The sequence below is a fragment of the Ambystoma mexicanum genome, chromosome 13, assembly GCF_040938575.1.
Source record: "Ambystoma mexicanum isolate Mex_15411 chromosome 13, UKY_AmexF1_1, whole genome shotgun sequence".
Lineage (NCBI taxonomy): Eukaryota > Metazoa > Chordata > Amphibia > Caudata > Ambystomatidae > Ambystoma > Ambystoma mexicanum.
In genome coordinates this window covers 26,874,243-26,896,744 of record NC_090938.1, presented here as the reverse complement: position 1 = coordinate 26,896,744, position 22,502 = coordinate 26,874,243, and the positions used below count along the sequence as shown (strand labels likewise).

At 49.2% G+C, this 22,502-nt stretch overlaps 1 protein-coding gene across 3 annotated transcripts in view; it reads left to right on the top strand.

The window, feature by feature from the left end:
• The first annotated feature begins 429 nt into the window (after positions 1-429).
• The window catches only part of LOC138520768 (chitinase-3-like protein 1), a 336,680-nt gene continuing 314,607 nt past the window's right edge, over positions 430-22,502 (top strand). The window contains exons 1-4 of one of the 3 annotated variants that reach the window (XM_069633057.1): positions 430-715; positions 6,072-6,101; positions 13,104-13,308; positions 21,981-22,037. In XM_069633057.1, the coding sequence (XP_069489158.1) occupies positions 445-715; positions 6,072-6,101; positions 13,104-13,308; positions 21,981-22,037 (563 nt within the window). In that variant the 5' untranslated portion in view covers positions 430-444. Of the gene's footprint in view, positions 716-6,071; positions 6,102-13,070; positions 13,309-21,980; positions 22,038-22,502 lie in introns of all 3 variants that reach the window. The other 2 variants (XM_069633056.1, XM_069633058.1) reach the window with 2 other exon arrangements.

Below are 22,502 nucleotides of genomic sequence, written 5' to 3'. Positions count from 1 at the left end.
GCATCAGACAGTGCCACCAGCAGAAAACACACCTCTAATCTATGTAGCAGGTGCATTAACCTGGTACAGTATCTTAGAATAACAAAAAGTTCACTCAGGGGTGGGCTGGCTGTAGGGAACTCTGGAGATTTTCCTAAAGGCCTCTGCGCCCTGGGCAGTGGTGGGCTGGCCTATAGGGAACTCTGGAGATTTCCCGGTGGGCCTCTGCACCCTGAACCTCTTTTGTGTGGCAACGTATTTAATTTCCACATTTTCACATAGGTAAAGTGTTGGATTTCCTGAAATAAGATGGTGCCTCTTTGACAATTATTTCCGGGCCTCTTGTGGTTCCCAGTCCAGCCCAGAGCTGCTTTCAGGCTCACTGCACCCACCCCGCCCCCCGGTTGTTGACCAGTGTGCAAGATGGCCCTCTGCTCAGAGCTGCCCAGGGCCCGGGGCTAGCAAATGCACTGCTTTCATTCAGTCCCCTTCAGGGGGGGGGGGCTGGGAAGGAAGCAACAATATACTCTTGCTTTTGTGGTGACTAAGATTTACAGCCTCGAGTTGTGTCACTCCGCGGATGTGGTAAGCGCCCACAAAGAGGAAGAGGCGACAGAGCCTGGAGCCGCCCCCACCGTGGCCCAGGACCAGCCCGGCAGAGTGGAGCGCATATCGCAGGAGTACCCGCCGCCCCAGCCACCAACCGCCAGCATGGGGCCTCTCTGGATTTGGACAGGTGAGCTTTTTGGGAGTTGCCCCTAGTATTTGTTATTTTAGTTATATTCTCCTTATACTATCTCCAAGGGGGTAGAGATACAGGGAGGGGCGAGTCATAGACAGGACCATATCTTGGCCAGTCCTGATTCACGCTGGATTCCTGTTTTAGCAGCGCCTAGAGGCAGGGTTTTCATGCGGGGAGAAGGGGCCTGCTTTAAGGACCGCCCTGACAAGGATAATACTCGATGCTGGACACCCCCCAGTCCTGCTCCGAAGTGCAGAGGAACGTGTCTGGGGACGACCCCCCTTTTCTATACCAGTGAGATAAAAAAAGATCTTGAGGTGGTGTATGGCAGTTCATTTTTTTTTTTTAAACAAGCATTGGCAAAGCCAACAGTTTGGGGTTTTGCCAGGCGCTGCTCTAGTAGTATTAACGGCCCATCAATGTTACCATGTACCAGGTACAAAATGGTGCGAGTACAAGGTCTGGCAAATGCCTAATACTACACAAGCCAAAACTGTTGGCTTTGCCAATGTTCGTTTTTAATAGGAGCTTAGTAAAGGGCACGCCCAGTGCTTATAAATCGAGTGGCTAAAGGCCGACATGGTATAGACATTTTCATTCAAGGGTGATACCACGTTCAGGGTGATGGACAGACTCTTCGGTGAACATGCAGTCAACCTCCTCACGCACCGGGAGGATTGGCAATTGATGCCCCGACACCTGGGGGGGGGGGGTTTATGATACCCTCCTCAGAGGGCCGTAGTCAGTCCAATTCCTCGATGCCAGCCAGAGAGTCAAAGCGGTTTGAGGTGAAAATTGCCCCCTTGTCCGTCCACACACCTCTTGAACCCGTATTAGAAGGGAGTATTGGGCCACCCCTCCACCTTGCCATCTTCCATCCAGCCTGCTGAGAAGTTAAGGGATTGCAGTGCACAGGGTAGTGTGCGGCTGAGGGGAGGACCGTGCTTACGCTCATATTAATGCTGTTCCCCATCGTCTGTCCCGTGGGAGTCAGTGCAGTAGTCAGATAGTGCAGCATGGCCGGGGCCACTGCTGTGCCCATTACGCAATCCCCCTCTCCCCGTTTAGGGGTATTCTCTATCCAAGAGATGCTTCTGGACATCAAGATACCCCTTGGAATAATGGTGCCCGGTAGGCGAGGTGTTCATCCTTTGGGGCGTTTTATTTATTAGGGAGCTTGTGGTTTCTACCACCCCTTCCGCCAACCAGGGACACCCGTAATAACTCCCCCCAGAGAAGCAGCTTCAGGCGGGAGGTCAATAACAGGATTTTTGGGGCGTAGTATCGCACCGTTGCTCTGTGCAATAGATTCATGAGGGAGGGATGTCTTCGAGCCTTGGCCTCAAATGAATCGGTCACTTGTGTGTAGGCGCGTTATAAATGCCATGTCTTACCATATGATATGATATGGCATTTGTAACGCGCCTATACACAAGTGTTTCAAGGCGCGACGTGGCGGGAGTGGGGGGAACATGGCGAGACAGACAACGATCCTACTAGGCCAGGGGTCATTCAGATCGCGCAAGTGCATGGGTAGAGGGGAGAGGGAGAAGTGCAAGGGGAAAAGGGAGCGGGGAAAGTGCAGTACAGGGATAATAGCAGGGGCCAGCTAGTGGCAAGTGCGAGGTAAGTGCAGACAAGTGCTGGGAAGGGGGGCTGTAGGGATACAGGCACAGTCCCGCAGTGCAGGGGGTGCCAGGGAGGCAGTGCAGGGGAGAGTGGCTGGGCCAAGGACCGAGAACGGGGAGTGGCCCAGTTGCAGATTCAGTGCAGTTTCAGTAGTATTAGAAGGGGAGGGGGGGAGAGAAAGCGGAGGCAAAGAGGAAGGTTTTGAGGTGCTTCCGGAACCGGTGATCGTTCTCCTCAAGTTTCAGGGAGGCAGGAAGGCTGTTCCAGAGGGAGGCCCCTGCAGAGGAGAGAGATCTGCCCCCAAATCGTTGTTTGTTGTTCATATCATATCATGCTACTTCTCAGCCTAGTGTGGTGGGTGTGCATTGGGACTACTAGGGTGGCAGGTTGTGTATTCCTCTGGGCCTCATTCTGGGGTGCTAAGTGGATCAGATTTACGGGGCTTGGGGGCTTTAGCCCCTGAAGAGGCCGCACAGTTTTGGATACTGTTCGTTCAAGTTCCAGGACATCCTTTTTCATTCCCCTAATCAGATGGTCCACAATGGTGAGGGAGATACTGAGTGAGTCTTTAAGAGATCCGATGCCAGTGAGGACAGGGGTAGCTTCTCATCTAAGACTTCTCCAAGATCCTGAAAGCACTGGAAGTGGAGCTCATGGAATTATCGCCCTGTTCAAGTAATGGCTGGGTCAGTTCGCTACCCCCAGTGCCCGCTTCTGGTACACTATGTCCAGTCGTAACAGAGTCCATCGCGGGCCTGCAAGGGAGGTTTAGTCCCCCTGCCCCCACCAATTCACCTGAATTAATGTGGCCCAATGCAATAGTGGGGCTCGTGTTTGAGCATGATGAAGTACTGAAGTGCCCACCAAGGCACCTGTTTGTGAAAATGCACCCTCAATTGCCCTTTCAGTATTGAGGGTTCTCTCCTCAATGTTGCCCGCCATTTGTTTTAGATTGTCGTTCCAAAAGGTTGGGTGGGAAGTTTGAGCCCCCTTCAATTTTGGGCAGATGTGACTTGGTTTACTCTTCTTAGTTTTATTGATGGCCTGTGGGGGGTCTCTGACATGGTGAAACGCAAGACAGCTGCTTTGAAAAAACACGGGCAGGCACTTTGAGTGCAAAGTTTGATGGTAAGTCTTGAAAAAGTGAGCTCAAAGAGTTCCAACGTGGAGGTGTTTTGGGTGGGGAGGGGCAGGAATTGGGTGGGAAGGACCAAAGGGATTAGCATGGCCATGGACAGTCAATGGGTGGGCAAATAACCAAACAACACCTCCAAGCTGTGTGTCCCTCCTTATATGCCAAACTAGAAACAAATGGGTACGCTTTGGTTGGCACCACAGTCTGTCAACAGAAAAACACGTTAAAAACACGTTTTTTGGCACCCGTCATCTTTAATTTGTATATTTCAGATGTGACAACAAACTAAAATCTGGTAAGGGGATTCCCTCCGAAGATCAATGGGATCCCAGTACCAGGGATCATATATGCAGACGATCTGATCTTGATTGATAAAACCAATATAAGACTGCAAAGGTGCTCAGAGGCCCTCCATCTGTATATGAACCAGAATGACACGTGAGTCAATGATAAAAAATCAAAATTCATGGTTTTGAATAATAACAGGCGAAAGCAAAATCTGAAATTTAGATGGCGATTGTCGAGAGAACCGTTGAAATGCGTTGGCTCTATCAGATATCTGGGAGTCTGTGTTAACCAGAACATGTACGGATACCCCTTGGGCTAATCTATTACGATCAATAGTCAGAAACCTGTCTGCTCAGGGAATGATCCCACATTGACGATTAGGAAAATTTTCCATGATTCCACTACTCCCTATTCTCTCATACCGGGCCGAGGCGGGTTTCAATCTCCAGTGGCAAATATGGGGAATCCTAGAAGGGGCTTTTTGGAAGCAAGTCCTCCTGCTTCTGAGAAGCCTACCGATGGCCTGTTTTAGGTTTGAATTAGGCCTCTTGTCCCTCTATTCTGTTTCGCTTTGGAAGACCTTGGGCCTCATTAGGAGGCTGGCTCCTGTGGAATGAAGGGGGCCGGTAAGGGGCGGCCACTGTTCATTCCGGGCCGCCACATTACGGTCTTGCAGCAGGTCCCGCTCTGGACGCCTGGCAAGAACAGATGTGCAGAGCGCGACCCTCTAGCAGACCAGGATGCTAACAACAGGCCTGACATTAACAGCCCTTAGTTAGCATCCTCCCTTTGGGGGCTCAAAGGGGAATGGGGATGTACCGGGTACAGGTACCAAGAAAGGGAATTACTGGGCCTGCTAAAGTCGGCATGGCCCAGTAATTCCCTATTTTTGGGACCCAGTACCCGGTTTGGGGGTAGCCATGCCGGTAAGAACGGTATGGCTACCTCCAAACTCCTAATGAGGCCCCTTGACCTTGTTTTGGAAATCCCTGTTGGCTTATATTGCCCCCCAGCTGAACATCTTGGGAGATAGGGTGCTGGGGACAGGAGCAGGACCCTTTGCTCCTTGGAAAGAGAAGTGTGCTAGCTGTCTGACAGAATGAGCCACCTCCACGGACCTCCTGATATCCAATCCTGCGAGAGTGATAAAGAAACTCCAGCAACAGGATTGGGTATTGACCCAGGAGAACAGACACCAGATATCCCGGAGGAAAGACTATTCAGCCCAATGTCGGGCGTTAATAGTGACCCCCTAAGTACTCGAAGAGGTTTCTGTGCCCCTCATTCAGAGGGTACTTTATGGGAATGCCTGTGAACCTTTATCGCACTAAAGAGGTGCTGGTGGCACGGAAGCAAATTGCTAAGCGCCCTATTAGATGGAGGTTTTACCTCAAACTAGAGGAACCAGAAACATTGAAACATTTGATAACCTTGCGTGCAGGATTTACAGCACCCCAAACCTACTAGTTCAGCTGTTGTACTGGAGATGCTCCTACGCTAACAGTAGATGAGTGGTGAGTGCGGATTTTAGTGGGTGGGTGACAATTCCTCGTTAGTATTTGTAGTTGTGACGTTTTTAAAGAAACTTTTGAGCGAGGATTTGATGTGATTTAATCGGTCGCAGCAAAAATTGCTGTTTACACAAATAATTGCGGCAAAAGGTCTGTGGTTTTGCATCGCAATCCATGTAATGGATGCGGGGGGGCACCCACGCTACCCCGGCTCCCCTTAAATGGTATAATGGGGTTCACCTTGACTGGGTGAAATCACTGCATTTTTTCAGCGATTTTTTTGTGCAGACAACTTTTTTGCTGCGATTTTATTACTGCATAGCATTTAATCTGAGAGAGAAGGGTCCAGACAAAATGGGACGGGAAATGTTTGTGTCAAAGGGCTGTGACGGGTCATCAGGATGTGGATTATGGTGATGTCTGGATATTTGTTAAAGGTTTGTAATAAACTAATTAAAAAAAAAAAAACGTTAAAACAGATTTTCACTAAACATTGTTAGGTTGGGAGGATAGCTCAGGGGCAACGCAACTAAAGTAACCCAGGTTTAAATCCCGCTCTCGCGGTATTAAGCACGTTATAAAAGAACAATTATAATGTTAGGGTGTGGCCTGGGTCTGTAGCCAATCAGGCTGCGGGAATGTGGCCTTTTTCCCAGCTCCTATCCAGTGGATTCCTGCCCTCATTGTGCTCTCACTTCTGCACAGTCCTGGTCTGCAGCTTAGAGCCCCCCAGGCCCAGGCCTCAGCCTGAGCCCCACCTAAGCCTCTTCTCTCTGTTTCTTCTCAGGTCTTTCAGCCTTGGCGGTGCTTCAGTGCTGTGAGTACTCATTTTACTTTACTATCCAGTGGTGATGTGTGTGTCTGCCAGCTCCCCGTGCCATCAACAGATGGCGCAGCCAGGACGGCGGATGCACCGGGCATCCCGGCACCCCCCCTGCTACAGACACTGGGAAATGTCTGTTGAGCTCCATGTACCCAGAAACACTACATGCGCACAGCTGAAGGGGTGTATCAGGACATCCTACGTGCATATATCATTCTCCAGGATGTCTGTGTCGTGAGGGCTGGGCACGCTCACACCCGTCTGACCTTCTAAGCCTCTCCACTTCTAAAATTCTGCCTCACTTGAGCTCTCGCAGCCTTTTGATCAACACATCCCAATTCCGAGGCTCTCACAATGAGTATATATATAGTTCATGGTTACACATACTTTAATTTTAGACTGAGTGCTGTGAAAAAGAAAATGAGTGTAAAGCAGAGTACCCATTATGTACTTATTAACTCAGGCATCCAGACCTTTAATCAAGCACATATGTACCAACTTTAAAGGTCTTGGGTTATCGTAACGTTTGCAAAATGCTCTTTGATTTTTCTGCGTAGCGGCCAGAAGCCCTCATTGATGCTGTTTGTCTCCTTCCCCTTTCTCACAGCAGCATTTCTCAAAGTGCAACTTTGAGCAAATAATGTATACAGTCATTGTAGGTTTTGTCACTCATCTTAGTTCAGTAATGCAAGTGTAACATTCTGACTGTGACTACAGCATAGACTGGAAGTCATCATTAGACATCTACATTGTAAAAAGCCACTTTGCACTGTTATTACAATTAAATGATGTCCTTTTTTGATTTCTTCTTTTGTCGAGATATACATGATTTTGTCTGTCACAGATTCCTTCCTCCTGGAAAAGAAAACAATGTGCCGAGGCAATGTTTAATGGGCATGCTAGCCTCAGACTGAAAACAGACACGAATAATTATCAAACTTAGAAAATGAGAACAGCGTAGACCCTGCAGCCTGGTGCTGAAGTCCCTTACAAGGTCGGAAAGAACTCCAGCACCCCCACCTGGAGCCTGTCTGCATGCCTCCCACGTCTCCTGCCCCCATTGCGATGTAGAAATTCCTGAAGGACACACCGAATGACAATGTAGGTCTTCAAATACCAGGCCAGTCCCCCCCACAGGGGATGGCTCTGTGGCTGCTGCGCTCATTCTGCCCTTAATGATACCCCTTCAAGCTATCTGTGTGCTCTCTGGTTGTGCTATCAGCAATGACCAAACACGCACTTGACAACGTAACTGTGAAGCACAGAATGAGAGACATTGGGCCTCGTTATGAGTGTGCCGGTCCAGAAACAAGGATGCCGATATGCTTACCGGCAGCCTTCTTTTCGACCGCCACACTACAAGTCTGCCTGCTGGAGCCGCCACACCCGGCAGGTCTGACCCTAACAGGTGCAACAGCTCCGGTAGGCAGAGTTGTCATGGAAGCACCAGCCCCGTTAGCACTGTGTCGGTGCTTCAGAGTCCCGATTCCCATGGAGTTCTATGGGATTCCACGGGAATGGGGATTTACTGAATCCCCTGCCTGACTTCCCACTCCACCGGGACTTGTAATGTCGGATTTGGTGTTTTGCGGTCGGCGTCAACCCATGGGTAGCACCGGCAGGTTACCCCCGACCTCGTAATTAGGCTCATAGAGACAGAGAGGGAATAGTCACACACAGCTATATTGTTAGGTAAATGACTTACAATACTTCTACTGCCCCACCTTAGTGGCAACAAAATATCACACTGCCATTGTATAGTAGTAGTATAGAAGTGGGCCGTGCATAGGTATCAGACGACTGGGAATTCTAAATCTAATACTCGGCAGACAGCATCACCCAGTCAGCTTTTCCTAACAATTTAACGGAGAGGTCTGGCAGTCAGGCTCTATTATTGCAGGTCCCACTGATGTGCAGAAGAAAGGAGCAGCAATGAGGCTCTTGAGTTAACATAAGAAGCACATATAAGCACTGGCAAGGTCCAGCAGTGAGGATCATTGAGTTCATCCAAGACCCACTGATGAGTGCTAGAGAGGTCACACAGTGAGAGTCCTTGAGTTAAGTCAAGTCCTACTGATAAGTACTAGGGATGACCAGCAGTGAGGGCCTTTGAGTTCATCCAAGTGCCACTGATGAGTACTAGAGAGGACCAGCAGTGAGGGTCCTTGAATTAAGTCAAGTCCTACTGATGAGTACTAGAGAGGACCAGCAGTGAGGGTCCTTGAGTTAAGTCAATTTCCACTGATGAACACTGGTGAGGCCCAGCAGTGAGGGTTCTTGAGTTCATCCAAGACCCACTGATGAGCGCTAGAGAGGTCAAACAGTGAGGGTCTTTGAGTTAAGTCAAGTCCTACTGATGAGTATTAGAGAGGACCAGCAGTGAGGGTCTTTGAGTTCATCCAAGTGCCACTGATGAGTACTAGAGAGGACCAGCAGTGAGGGTCCTTGAGTTAAGTCAAGTCCTACTGATGAGTACTAGAGAGGACCAGCAGTGAGGGTCCTTGAGTTAAGTCAATATCCACTGATAAACACTGGCGAGGCCCAGCAGTGAGGGTCCTTGAGTTCATCTAAGACCCACTGATGAGTGATAGAGAGGTCAAACAGGGAGGGTCCTTGAGTTAAGTCAAGTCCTACTGATGAGTACTAGAGAGGACCAGCAGTGAGGGTCCTTGAGTTAAGTCAATATCCACTGATGCCCACTGGCGAGGCCCAGCAGTGAGGGTCCTTGAGTTCATCCAAGACCCACTGATGAGCGCTAGAGAGGTCAAACAGTGAGGGTCTTTGAGTTAAGTCAAGTCCTACTGATGAGTACTAGAGAGGACCAGCAGTGAGGGTCCTTGAATTCAACCAAGACTCACTGATGAGTGCTAGAGAGGTCAAACCATGAGGGTCTTTGAGTTAAGTCAAGTCCTACTGATGAGTACTAGAGAGGATCAGCAGTGAGGGTCCATGAGTTAAGTCAAGTGCCACTGATGAGTACTAGCGACGACCAGCAGTGAGGGTCCTTGAGTTAAGTCAAGACCCACTGAGGAATACCTGATAGGTCCGGCAGCGAGCACCTTCGTGATTAATCTTCTCCCGCTTGGGAGTACCTCAGAGGTCCTACAGCAAGGGTCTTTGACAAGAGCCAAATCCAACTGAAGGTTGCGTGAGAGATTCCACACCGAGGGTCCATGAGGTAAGCCAAATCTCACTGAATGCTGTGTAAAAGATTCCACAGCGAGGGTCCTCACGATAAGCCAAGTCTCACTGAAGGCTAGGTGAGAGACTCGACAGCAAGGCTCCTCAAGATAAGCCAAATCTCACTGAAGGCTGAGTGAGAGATTCTACAGCGAGGGTCCTCGAGATAAGCTAAATCTCACTGAAGGCTAGGTGAGACATTCTACAGCGAGGGTCCTCGAGATAAGCTAAATCTCACTGAAGACTATCTGAGACATTCCACAGCATGGGTCCTTGAGATGAGTCAAATCCAACTGATGGCTAGGTGAGAGGTTCCTCAGTGAGAGTCCATGAGATAAGCCAAATCTCATTGAAGGCTGAGTGAGAGATTCTACAGCGAGGGTCCTCGAGATAAGCTAAATCTCACTGAAGGCTAGGTGAGAGACTCCACAGAGAGGGTCATCGAGATAAACCAAATCTCACTGAAGGCTGGGTGAGAGTCTCTACAGTAACGGTCCTCAAGATGAGCCAAATCTCACTGAAGGCTAGGTAAAAGATTCCACAGCGAGGGTCCTCACGATAAGCCAAGTCTCACTGAAGGCTAGGTGAGAGACTCGAGAGCAAGGCTCCTCAAGATGAGCCAAATCTCACTGAAGGCTAGGTGAGAGATTCCTCAGTGAGAGTCCATGAGATAAGCCAAATCTCATTGAAGGCTGAGTGAGAGATTCTACAGCGAGGGTCCTCGAGATAAGCTAAATCTCACTGAAGACTAGCTGAGACATTACACAGCATGGGTCCTTGAGATGTTGTCAAATCCAACTGATGGCTAGGTGAGATGTTCCTCAGCGAGGGTGCATGAGGTAAGCCAAATGTCACTAAAGGCTGAGTAAGAGATTCTAGAGCGAGGGTCCTCGAGATAATCCCAATCTCACTGAAGGCTAGATGAGAAATTCCACAGTGCGGGTCCTCAAAATGAGCCAAATCTCACTAAAAGCTAGGTGACAAGTTCCTCAGCGAGGGTCCATGAGATAAGCCAAATCTCATTGATGGCTCAGTGAGAGATTCCACAGTGAGGGTCCCCGGTAAAAGCTAAATCTCACTGAATGCTGTGTAAAAGATTCCACAGCGAGGGTCCTCACGATAAGCCAAGTCTCACTGAAGGCTAGGTGAGAGATTCCACAGTGAGGTTCCTTGAGATAAGCCAAATCTCACTGAAGGCTGGGTGAGAGATCCACAGCGAGGGTCCTTGAGATAAGCCAAAACCAACTGAAGGCTGGGTGAGAGATTCCACAGCGAGGCTCCTCGATATAAGCCAAATCTCACTGAAGGCTGGGTGAGAGATCCACAGCGAGGGTCCTCGAGATAAGCCAAAACCAACTGAAGGCTGGGTAAGAGATTCCACAGAGAGGGTCATCGAGATAAACCAAATCTCACTGAAGGGTGGGTGAGAGACTCTACAGTGACGGTCCTCAAGATGAGCCAAATCTCACTGAAGGCTAGGTAAAAGATTCCACAGTGAGGGTCTTCAAGATAAGCCAAATCTCATTGAAGATTCGATGAGAGATTCCACGGCAAAAGTCCTCGAGATAAGCCAAATCTTACTGAAGGCTGGGTGAGAGATTCCACAGCAAGTGTCCTTGACATGAGCTAAATCCAACTGAAGGCTAGTTGAGAGATTCCTCAGTGAGGGTCCATGAGGTAAGCCAAATCTCATTGAAGATTGGGTGAGAGATTCCTCAGTGAGGGTCCATGAGGTAAGCCAAATCTCATTGAAGATTGGGTGAGAGATTCCTCAGTGAGGGTCCATGAGGTAAGCCAAATCTCACTGAAGGCTGGGTGAGAGACTCCACAGCAAGTGTCCTTGACATGAGCTAAATCCAACTGAAGGCTAGTTGAGAGATTCCTCAGTCAGGGTCCATGAGGTAAGCCAAATCTCATTGAAGATTGGGTGAGAGATTCCTCAGTGAGGGTCCATGAGGTAAGCCAAATCTCATTGAAGATTGGGTGAGAGATTCCTCAGTGAGGGTCCATGAGGTAAGCCAAATCTCACTGAAGGCTGGGTGAGAGACTCCACAGCAAGTGTCCTTGACATGAGCTAAATCCAACTGAAGGCTAGTTGAGAGATTCCTCAGTGAGGGTCCATGAGGTAAGCCAAATCTCATTGAAGATTGGGTGAGAGATTCCTCAGTGAGGGTCCATGAGGTAAGCCAAATCTCATTGAAGATTGGGTGAGAGATTCCTCAGTGAGGGTCCATGAGGTAAGCCAAATCTCACTGAAGGCTAGGTGAGAGACTCCACAGCAAGTGTCCTCAAGATAAGCCAAATACAACTGAAGGATGGGTGAGTGATTCCACAGAGAGGGTCCTGGAGATAAGCCAGATATTGCTGAAGGCTGGGGGAGATATTCCATAGCAAGGGTCCTTCGAGATAAACCAAATCTCAGTGAAGGCTGGGTGAGAGACTCCACAACGAGGGACATCGAGATAAACCGAATCTCACTGAAGGCCGGGTGAGAGATTCCACAGTGAGGGTTATGCCAAGTCTCACTGAAGGCTGTGTGAGAGGCTCCACAGCGAGGGTCATCGAGATAAGCCAAATCTCACTGAAGGCTGGGTAAGAGATTCCACAGCGAGGGTTCTCGAGATAAGCCCAACATTACTGAAGGCTGGGTGAGAGATTCCACACCGAGGGTCATCGAGATATGCCAAGTCTCACTGAAGGCTACGTGAGAGGCTCCACAGCGAGGGTCATCGAGATAAGCCAAATCTCACTGAAGGCTGGGTAAGAGATTCCGCAGCGAGGGTTCTCGAGATAAGCCCAACATTACTGAAGGCTGGGTGAGAGACTCCACAGCGAGGGTCATCGAGATATGCCAAGTCTCACTGAAGGCTACGTGAGAGGCTCCACAGCGAGGGTCATCGAGATAAACCGAATCTCACTGAAGGCCGGGTGAGAGATTCCACAGTGAGGGTTATGCCAAGTCTCACTGAAGGCTACATGAGAGACTCCACTGTGAGGGTTATTGAGATAAGCCAAATCTCACTGAAGGCTGGGTGAGAGATTCCTCAGCGATGGTCCTTGAGATAAGCCAAGTCTCACTGAAGGCTGGGTGAGAGACTCCACAGCGAGGGTCCTTGAGATCATCATTTTCTCACTGAGGAGCACCTGAGTGCGTTCTACAGCAAGTCCCTTGTGCAAATCTTCTCACACTTAGGAGAACCTGACAGTTCCTGCAGAGAGGGGGTTCATACTTACGAGCCCCCAAGAAGTCCTACAGCAGCAGTCTTTGTGACGCGCAGGAACATTGTCTCATTAAGGGGCAGGCTGCCATGGCATGCACGGTCTAAATTCTAAGACCACAATGCAGCATTTATTTTTCACTTTGCAAAACCGAAAGTCTTGTGCATGTTTCAGGCCACCATTATAATAATACTAAATCTTTATGTAGTGCACACCACAAACTGAACCTTCTCCTTGCCTTTTAATATTAGATGTGTGTGCCCAACTAAACAATGCCTTTTATCCACCTCAGAAGGATGGACAGCTGAGTCTTCCTTGTAGACATTGAAACGGGTCACTTGCAGGTAACACTAGTGTTACACTGTGCAGCAGGCGCTCAACCCATTCAGCTGCCTTGCTATTGGAGTTGCATTATTTTGTTTAAATATAATCGTGTCAAGGTTACACTGAGAGGGGCGGAGGCCCTGGAAGTGCCTATGTTTACTATAAGCCTGAACATATGTGACACTGTCTCCTCCCCTCTTGCGCCCCCTGTGGAGTGCTCCTGTGTGTAACTCTTTGCAGATGTCTGTGTTTTTTCCCTTTCTGTTCCTACAGGCTCTGCCACAAAGCTGATTTGCTACTACACCAACTGGTCTCAGTACCGGGCTGGGGTGGGCAGGTTCACCCTACAAAACATCGACCCTTCCCTATGCACCCACTTCATCTACAGCTTCGCCAACATCAGTAGCAGCCACCAGTTGGCAACCTTAGAATGGAACGACGAAGCCATCTACAGCGGGTTCAACAGGCTCAAACTCAAGTGAGTGCATTCCAGGGAGGAGAGAAATGGGGCTGGGCATTTACCCTAAAGGCACTCAAACTCAAGTGAGTGCACTCAATGTTAATGTTAAAGGATATTTGTACTGTGCACTATCACCACCGGAGTGGTCCCCTGGCGCTCTGGCAGAGCAGAAAAGGAAAGGGGGTGGGGGTGAGTTAGTGGGAGCGAGCGGGAAAAGTGCAAGAGAGCAGTGATGTGCTGTTGGCAGCTTCAGTTCAGTTAACACTGTTTGCTGAGCTTGGGGGCGCTTTCCGGTTGGTATCTACTGTGTTCTGTTGTGCGAAGCTATCGGTGACTTGTTTTGTTGTTGCGGTGAAGTGAAGTTCTTAGTGGATTGGTTAGTGGCATCGCTATCTAGACGTGATGTATGCTCATTTCCAAGTTCTTTCTAGATGTGCCGCAGGCTAATATTCACTATCCTGTCTAGATGTGAGGCAAGCTAATACAATCCTGTCTAGATGTGCCGCAGGCTAATACTCACAATCCTGTCTAGATGTGAGGCAAGCTAATACTCACAATCCTGTCTAGATGTGCCGCAGGCTAATACTCATATTCCAATCTAGATGTGAGGCAAGCTAATACTCACAATCCTGTCTAGATGTGCCGCAGGCTAATATTCACTATCCTGTCTAGATGTGCCGCAGGCTAATATTCACTATCCTGTCTAGATGTGCCGCAGGCTAATATTCACTATCCTGTCTAGATGTGAGGCAAGCTAATACTCACAATCCTGTCTAGATTTGACGCAAGCTGGTATTCACAATCCTGTGTAGAAGTGACGCAAGCTGGTATTCACAATCCTGTCTAGATGTGATACAAGCTGGTATTCACAATCCTGCCTAGATGTGATGGTATTCACAATCCTGTCCAGATGAGACGCAAGCTAGTATTCACAGTTCTGTCTAGATGTGATGCAGACTAATGCTCACTGTTTTTTGTGGGTGGCTAGCATAGTTCGGGTACAGTTCCTCTAAATGCGAGAGATAGATGGACAATACAGTTGACAGCTTAGTGGATGTATGTGTGGTTAACAGTTGCCAAAGGGACTTTTGCATCGTGCAGGCTTCAAGGTAATGGGTGGCGGGAGGATATGATAGGAGAGAGGTGGGCCAGTTTAGTGGCCGCAGTGGTTGCTGTGCCCCCTGTCTCCACCACACCTACTATGTCTGTCGCTGCTGGTTGATGGCTGCCTGCTTCCTGCGTTCCCTGCTGACACCTGCAGACATCATCTGGCGCTCCTTCTGTGGGAGCTGCCGTTTGCCTGGGGGCCCTTAGCCACAGAGTCGTTGGATGACAATACTTACCTGAGTTTTTCATTGCTTAGAGTGTATTCAAAGGCCGAATAAATAATTGTATATTTGTATACATCTTCGGTCTACCTTTAATTAATGGGGTGCTTGTTATGACTGATTTTGTATATTCTGGTCTGGTGGACAGATATATAGAAGGCAAACCTGTATTGTGACAGGGACATCTCTGGGGTGCCAGTTCAAGGTAGCAAGACAAGTGGTCTAGGCTACGTCTCAAGAGGTGGTGAGCTTGTAAGGGGTCTACAATGAGTACACACAGTGCAGCAGTCAAATATTACACTTAGACAAACAGGTATAAAAATACTTCTTTACTTATGGCCAAAACAGACAGTGAAAACTGACTACAAACAGGTAATATTAATAAGCATATTAGATACATATATACAATTACTGGTGTAGGGAAAAATACATATAAAACCCCTGAAAAGAAAGGTACAGGTAAGTATTAGCACTACAAGTCCACAGAGAATCAACCCTGACTACAAAGGTCCAACCCTAAGAGTCTGGGGCCTTGTGCCCGAAAGTTCAGCAAAGTTTCCACACAGTTTGTGAAGCTTGAAAAAATGAAGGTAGGGTCTCTGGGGTGCAGTGAACAGTTCCAAGTGTCAGGGGATGAGTTAAACTAGCTAACAAACGTGTTCCCAACTTTCGGAGTGCTTGTGTGAACAAGCGGTGGCAAAGCCAAAGTTTTAGAAACGTTTTTATAAAAGATAGCAAACTTTTAAAAGGAGTTTGGGGAGCAGGTAAGTAATGCTGTAACTCACCCCTTGCATTACGATTCAGCCTCAGCTCTTGGTCTCTAGGGGTTGCAGGTGCGAGCAGATCTCCGGTCGATGTCTGATGCTGGTGCAAGGACTCTCAGTGGAAGAATTCAGCAAAACTCGATGCAGGGCCCCTCTCGGGACAGGAATGGATGCAGGTAAGCACTTTTGGACGACGGCCATGGATGCACAGCGATGCAAAGGGACTCACTTGTTGCGGTCAGACTTTCCCTCCTATCTCTAGTCCCCTTGATGCTATGACCAAGCAGAGGATTCCCCCAAGATCTTGCCTCAACTCGGAACAGCGACGTCTGCCGCCTAGTAGCCCAAACTCAGACCTGGTCAGCCACAGGGCGGTCATGAGCACTTCCGAAGTCTCTTCTTCGTAGGACTCCAAGCTGACGTCGAGAATGGATGTTCCCTCCACTCGAAGGGTTGCAGCTCCTTCACAGGACTGCTGGAGATCTTCCACAGGACAGGGCTCTACCAGGGCAGCAGCAGAAGTTGGGCACCAAGCCTTCTTGCGACAGGTCCACGGTCTCCTCACAGTCTTGTAGCTGGACAGGAGTCTTGGCTCCTTCAGTTTCTTCAAGGGTCTCTCTGGAGTGGGTGACAGGGTCCTCTTCTTATCCTAAAAGACAGGTAAGAGCAGCAGCTCCCCCTAGCCAATGACAAATCTGCCCCAAACACACACACTCCAGCAGTGGTTGCGGAAAAACTCATTCATTCCACCCAGACACATTGGCACCAGTATGTGAATTGTGTGAAACACCAGAGGTTGTTTCACAATCTAGTCGCCGGGGATCCCATACTCGGGTGGCCAGGGAAAGGCCATTGCTTTTGGATCCTGACCCTGGGGGTGGACAAGCGAGGGAGGATCACCTGGGTAGGAGTCGTCAGGGAGTGGGGGAGAGGCACCCAATGGTGAGACATGGTATCCCCTTTTTCTTCAGCCTGCCTGATCCCTAATCCTGTTTATTTTATGGGAAACTACAACTGACATAAATACTCCCTACTTTGACTCGACAAAAGTACTGCACCAAGGAAGAGGAGGAATGAGGTCAGAAGGATTACCTCCCCTGACCTGCATTGGCTTTGTCCCTCTAATGAGACCAGGCAGAGTCAGGCACATAGTTCTAATGATGTACACCTGCCACTTATTAAGACTCCCTGTGAAAATAAAAGATGGCGCGCACCGTCATACTTTGAGCGAGGCTGGGTACGAGAAGGAACAAATCTTCCGAGGCTGATGCAAACCAGGCTGTGGAAGGTGGAAGGCCAACAGGCTGAACAACAATTGAGAGGATCGAGAAAAAGCCAGGCAAGATTCCCAAGCTTTTGGGAAGCCGTGAATGTTTGTCAAGCAGATCCGAGCGGGTGGAGGAAAGAAACATTCAGAGTGCCAGGAAACGGCCTGTAACTCGCCCGGGTGAACGGCAGAGTTGGGGAGGAGCATAGGAGGCGTTGGTAATGGCCTTGAGTTGCGAGTGAAAGCCAAAGAAGATGAAAGAAGTTCATTTAACGCAAGCAGTGAGTTATCGGGGGCAACAAAAGTCTGGTTGTTGTTAAAGGTAAGGTAACTGTAATATGCAAAGTTGAAGTTTATGCGTGTGCCGATAGAATGCAAATGAAGAGGACAATTGTTAGAAGTGAAGGATACAAGTAGCAGTGGTCCTGCGAGAGAAAGTCGCACATTCAAAAGTCTCTGTGAAATGTTATGAATTTATGAAATATATTGCGAGCAGAGATCAAAGGAAAGAAAGTTGAATAAGAGGAACATGAACTATGTGAAATGTGAAACATGCCAAGAGGGAAAAAGTAATATATAAGAATTTGGAAAAGGCTAAGGAGGCAAGTGAAAGAGAATAAGAACTACAAGTACCAAGAGGCATTGGTGCCACAAGAGAAGATAGTGAATATAAGGAATATGGAAAGAGAGGTCAAAGTGGTCATGCAGCGGTTTATGTAAATTCCTTGCAGTTTCGAAAGTCTTTGACGGTGAAAGATATCTGAGGTAAAAACGTTGGGAAGGAAACCCCCACAAACAGCAAGATAGGCTCGAGCTGGCAGAGGGAAGCCTGTGCAGAACTGTAAGAAATTGTGTGATAAAGTGAAACAAGGCAGGCTCAAGCCCGGGAGAGGGAAGTCTGTGCAGAACTGTGAAAAATTGTGTGATAAAGTGAAACAAGGCAGGCTCAAGCCCGGCAGAGGGAAGCCTGTGCAGAACTGTGACAGGTTGAAAGCATATGAACTGAGTGTTGATGTCAAGGCGGTGAAGCCTAAGGAAGTGATTTCAACTATCAGAAGTTGAAAGCCTAAGATTGAACTGTTGAATTGTACCAGTAGGCCAAAGTGTGCAGGACTGATAAAGCTGTGCCATCATCCTAGCCTTTGTTTATTAAGAGTCTCTCTAAACCATGTGGCGTCGAATCGGGAGAAGGGAGTGAGCACTGAAGCCTTTCTGACATTTCCTTTTACGCACTATTGTCCTTTTTGTATTCCCTTAACACACATGCTATCTTGAGAAGGATGGCAAGGTTAGGTTCTTAGTATAGGCATTTTTATTTTGACCAAACTGACTTGTGCCTGCTGGGTAGGGCCTGCTTCAGGCCCTTCCTGTGCCAGCTGGGTATGGTCTGTTTCTACCTATTCCTGTGCCAGCTGGGTACGGCCTGCTTCAGGCTATTTCTGTGCTAGCTGGTACTCTCTGTTTCTACCCATTCCTGTGCCAGCTGGTACTGTCTGCTTCTACCTATTCTTGTGCCAGCTGGTACTCTCTGCTTCTACCTATTCCTGTGCCAGCTGGTACTGTCTGCTTCTACCTATTCCTGTGCCAGCTGGTACTGTCTGCTTCTACCTATTCCTGTCCTGTGCCAGCTGGTACTCTGTGCTTCTACCTATTCCTGTGCCAGCTGGTACTGTCTGCTTCTACCTATTCCTGTGGCAGCTAGTACTCTCTGCTTCTACCTATTCCTGTGCCAGCTGGTACTGTCTGCTGCTACCTATTCCTGTGCCAGCTGGTACTCTCTGCTTCTACCTATTCCTGTGCCAGCCGGTACTGTCTGCTTCTACCCATTCCTGTGCCAGCTGATACTTTCTGCTTCTACCTATTCCTGTGCCAGCTGGTACTCTGTGCTTCTACCTAGTCCTGTGCCAGCTGGTACTGTCTGCTTCTACCTATTCCTGTGCCATCTGGAACTGTCTGCTTCTACCTATTCCTGTGCCAGCCGGTACTGTCTGCTTCTACCCATTCCTGTGCCAGCTGGTACTGTCTGCTTCCACCTATTCCTGCGCCAATTGGTACTGTCTGCTTCTACCTATTCCTGTGCCAGCTGGTACTGTCTGCTTCTACCTATTCCTGTACCAGCTGGTACTCTCTGCTTCTACCTATTCCTGTGACAGCTGGGTACGGCCTGCTTCAGGCTATTTCTGTGCCAGCTGGTTATGGTCTGTTTCTACCTATTCCTGTGCCAGCTGGGTACGGCTTGGTTCAGGCTATTTCTGTGCCAGCTGAGTATGGTCTGTTTCTACCTATTCCTGTGCCAGCTGGTACTCTCTGCTTCTACCTATTCCTGTGCCAGCCGGTACTGTCTGCTTCTACCTATTCCTGTGCCAGCTGGTACTGTCTGCTTCTACCTATTCCTGTGACAGCTGGGTACGGCCTGCTTCAGGCTATTTCTGTGCCAGCTGGGTATGGTCTGTTTCTACCTATTCCTGGACCAGCTGGTACTCTCTGCTTCTACCTATTCCTGTGCCAGCCAGTACTGTCTGCTTCTACCTATTCCTGTGCCAGCCTGTACTGTCTGCTTCTACCTATTCCTGTGCCAGCCGTTACACTCTGCTTCTACCTATTCTTATGCCAGCTGGTACTGTCTGCTTCTACCTATTCCTGTGCCAGCCCGTACTGTCTGCTTATACCTATTCCTGTGCAAGCTGATACTGTTTGCTTCTACCTATTCCTGTGCCAGCTGGTACTGTCTGCTTCTACCTATTTCTGTGCCAGCCGGTACTGTCTGCTTCTACCTATTCCTGTGCCAGCCCGTACTGTCTGCTTCTACCTATTCCTGTGCAAGCTGATACTGTTTGCTTCTACCTATTCCTGTGCCAGCTGGTACTGTCTGCTTCTACCTATTCCTGTGACAGCTGGGTATGGCCTGCTTCAGGCTATTTCTGTGCCAGCTGGGTATGGTCTGTTTCTACCTATTCCTGTGCCAGCTGGTACTCTCTGCTTCTACCTATTTCTGTGCCAGCCGGTACTGTCTGCTTCTACCTATTCCTGTGCCAGCCCGTACTGTCTGCTTCTACCTATTCCTGTGCAAGCTGATACTGTTTGCTTCTACCTATTCCTGTGCCAGCTGGTACTGTCTGCTTCTACCTATTCCTGTGACAGCTGGGTATGGCCTGCTTCAGGCTATTTCTGTGCCAGCTGGGTATGGTCTGTTTCTACCTATTCCTGTGACAGCTGGGTACGGCTTCGTTCAGGCTATTTCTGTGCCAGCTGGGTATGGTCTGTTTCTACCTATTCCTGTGCCAACTGGTACTCTCTGCTTCTACCTATTCCTGTGCCAGCCGGTACTGTCTGCTTCTACCTATTCCTGTGCCAGCTGGTACTGTCTGCTTCTACCTATTCCTGTGACAGCTGGGTACGGCCTGCTTCAGGCTATTTCTGTGCCAGCTGGGTATGGTCTGTTTTTACCTATTCCTGTCACAGCTGGGTACGGCTTGGTTCAGGCTATTTCTGTGCCAGCTGGGTATGGTCTGTTTCTACCTATTCCTGTGCCAGCAGGTACTGTCTGCTTCTACCTATTCTTGTGCCAGCCGGTACTGTCTGCTTCTACCTATTCCTGTGCCAGCCGGGACTGTCTGCTTCTACCTATTCCTGTGCCAGCCGGTACTCTCTGCTTCTACCTATTCCTGTGCGAGCCGGTACTGTCTGCTTCTACCTATTCCTGTGCCAGCTGGTACTCTCTGCTTCTACCTATTCCTATGCCAGCTGGTACTGTCTGCTTCTACCTATTCCTGTGACAGCTGGGTACGGCCTGCTTCAGGCTATTTCTGTGCCAGCTGGGTATGGTCTGTTTCTACCTTTTCCTGTGCCAGCTGGTACTCTCTGCTTCTACCTATTCCTGTGCCAGCTGGTACTCTCTGCTTCTACCTATTCCCGTGTGTGCCGGTACTGTCTGCTTCTACCTATTCCTGTGCCAGCTGGTACTGTCTGCTTCTACCTATTCCTGTGCCAGCTGGCACTCTCTGCTTCTACCTATTCCTGTGCCAGCTGGTACTCTCTGCATCTTCCTATTCCTGTGCCAGCTGGGTACGGCTTGGTTCGGGCTATTTCTGTGCCAGCTGGGTATGGTCTGTTTCTACCTATTCCTGTGCCAGCTGGTACTCTCTGCTTCTACCTATTCCTGTGCCAGCCGGTACTGTCTGCTTCTACCTATTCCTGTGCCAGCCGGTACTGTCTGCTTCTACCTATTCCTGTGCCAGCTGGTACTGTCTGCTTCTACCTATTCCTGTGACAGCTGGGTAGGGCCTGCTTCAGGCCATTTCTGTGCCAGCTGGGTATGGTCTGTTTCTACCTATTCATGTGACAGCTGGCTACGGCCTGCTTCAGGCTATTTCTGTGCCAGCTGGGTATGGTCTGCTTCTACCTATTCCTGTGCCAGCTGGTACTGTCTGCTTCTACCTATTCCTGTGCCAGCTGGTACTATCTGCTTCTACCTATTCCTGTGCCAGCTTGGTAGGGCCTGCTTCAGGCTATTTCTGTGCCAGCTGGGTATGGTCTGTTTCTACCTATTCTTGTGCCAGATGGTACTCTCTGCTTCTACCTATTCCTATGCCAGCTGGTACTGTCTGCTTATACCTATTCCTGTGCCAGCTTGGTAGGGCCTGCTTCAGGCCATTCCTGTTGCAGCTGGTACTCTCTGCTTCTACCTATTCCTGTGCCAGCTGGTACTCTCTGCTTCTACCCATTTCTGTGCCAGCTGGTACTGTCTGCTTCTACCTATTCCTGTGCCAGCTTGGTAGGGCCTGCTTCAGGCCATTCCTGTTGCAGCTGGTACTCTCTGCTTCTACCTATTCCTGTGCCAGCTGGTACTCTCTGCTTCTACCTATTTCTGTGCCAGCTGGTACTGTCTGCTTCTACCTATTCCTGTGCCAGCTGGTACTGTCTGTTTCTACCTGTTCCTGTGCCAGCTTGGTAGGGCCTGTTTCAGGCCATTCCTGTGCCATCAAAGGACTTCTGGTTTCTGTTTCCTCGTGGATAGCCGTTTCTTCGAGCCTAGGGTCCTGCAACTGGTCCTGTTGCTGGCATTTCATGTTGCCTCTTTCCTGGGATTTTTCAATTCCCTGTGGTGCCTCCTCATCTTCTTCATTGCTTTCCTGTGATTACGTGACTTCCCTAAAGACCCTCTTAACACAAGCCCCCTCACCAGCTTCCTTTAATTGTTCTCTTCCCTGGCATACACCCTTCCCTCCTCTTGTTTGCCCCAGACCTATGGCGGGGCACTGCACTCGCACCACCATCTAAATTCCTGTGGTGCTCTTCCGACCCTTCACCTCTCCCGCTTCTGTTTTTCAGGAATCCCAGACTGAAGACTCTGTTGGCTGTCGGAGGATGGAATCTTGGAACGCAATCGTAAGTTAAAACATGAGGTGGGTGTGGAAGTCTGATCTAGTGATGCTGAGGCCCTGATCTCTAATTATAATGCGTGGGATATTCTGGGGATAGAATTTTGTCCCCGGAGCGATCCGCAACAATGACCCTGTTGGTCGTTTACCTCTTTTCTCAGCCAACTGCTGTGCCGCCGCTGTGTGTAGATACGGCTCTGTGACTAATATAAGATGTGCCGCTAGCCCTGCGTTTCCAGGAACTTGCCTGCGCTTATGCATTGAATCTGCGGTGGGGTGTGGCAATGGCAGGGCCCATCATTGCAATGCCACACCTACAGCTTGTTATTATGACTGTTAAAACGGATTTCTGAACTCTGACCTGGTGGGCAGAGGTTCAGAAGGCCAGCCTAGTTTCTTGGAACAGGGTAATCTTCTGGAAAAGCCAGACCAATCAAGGTAGCATTGGCGGCAGTCAACGCTAGGTCTCAGG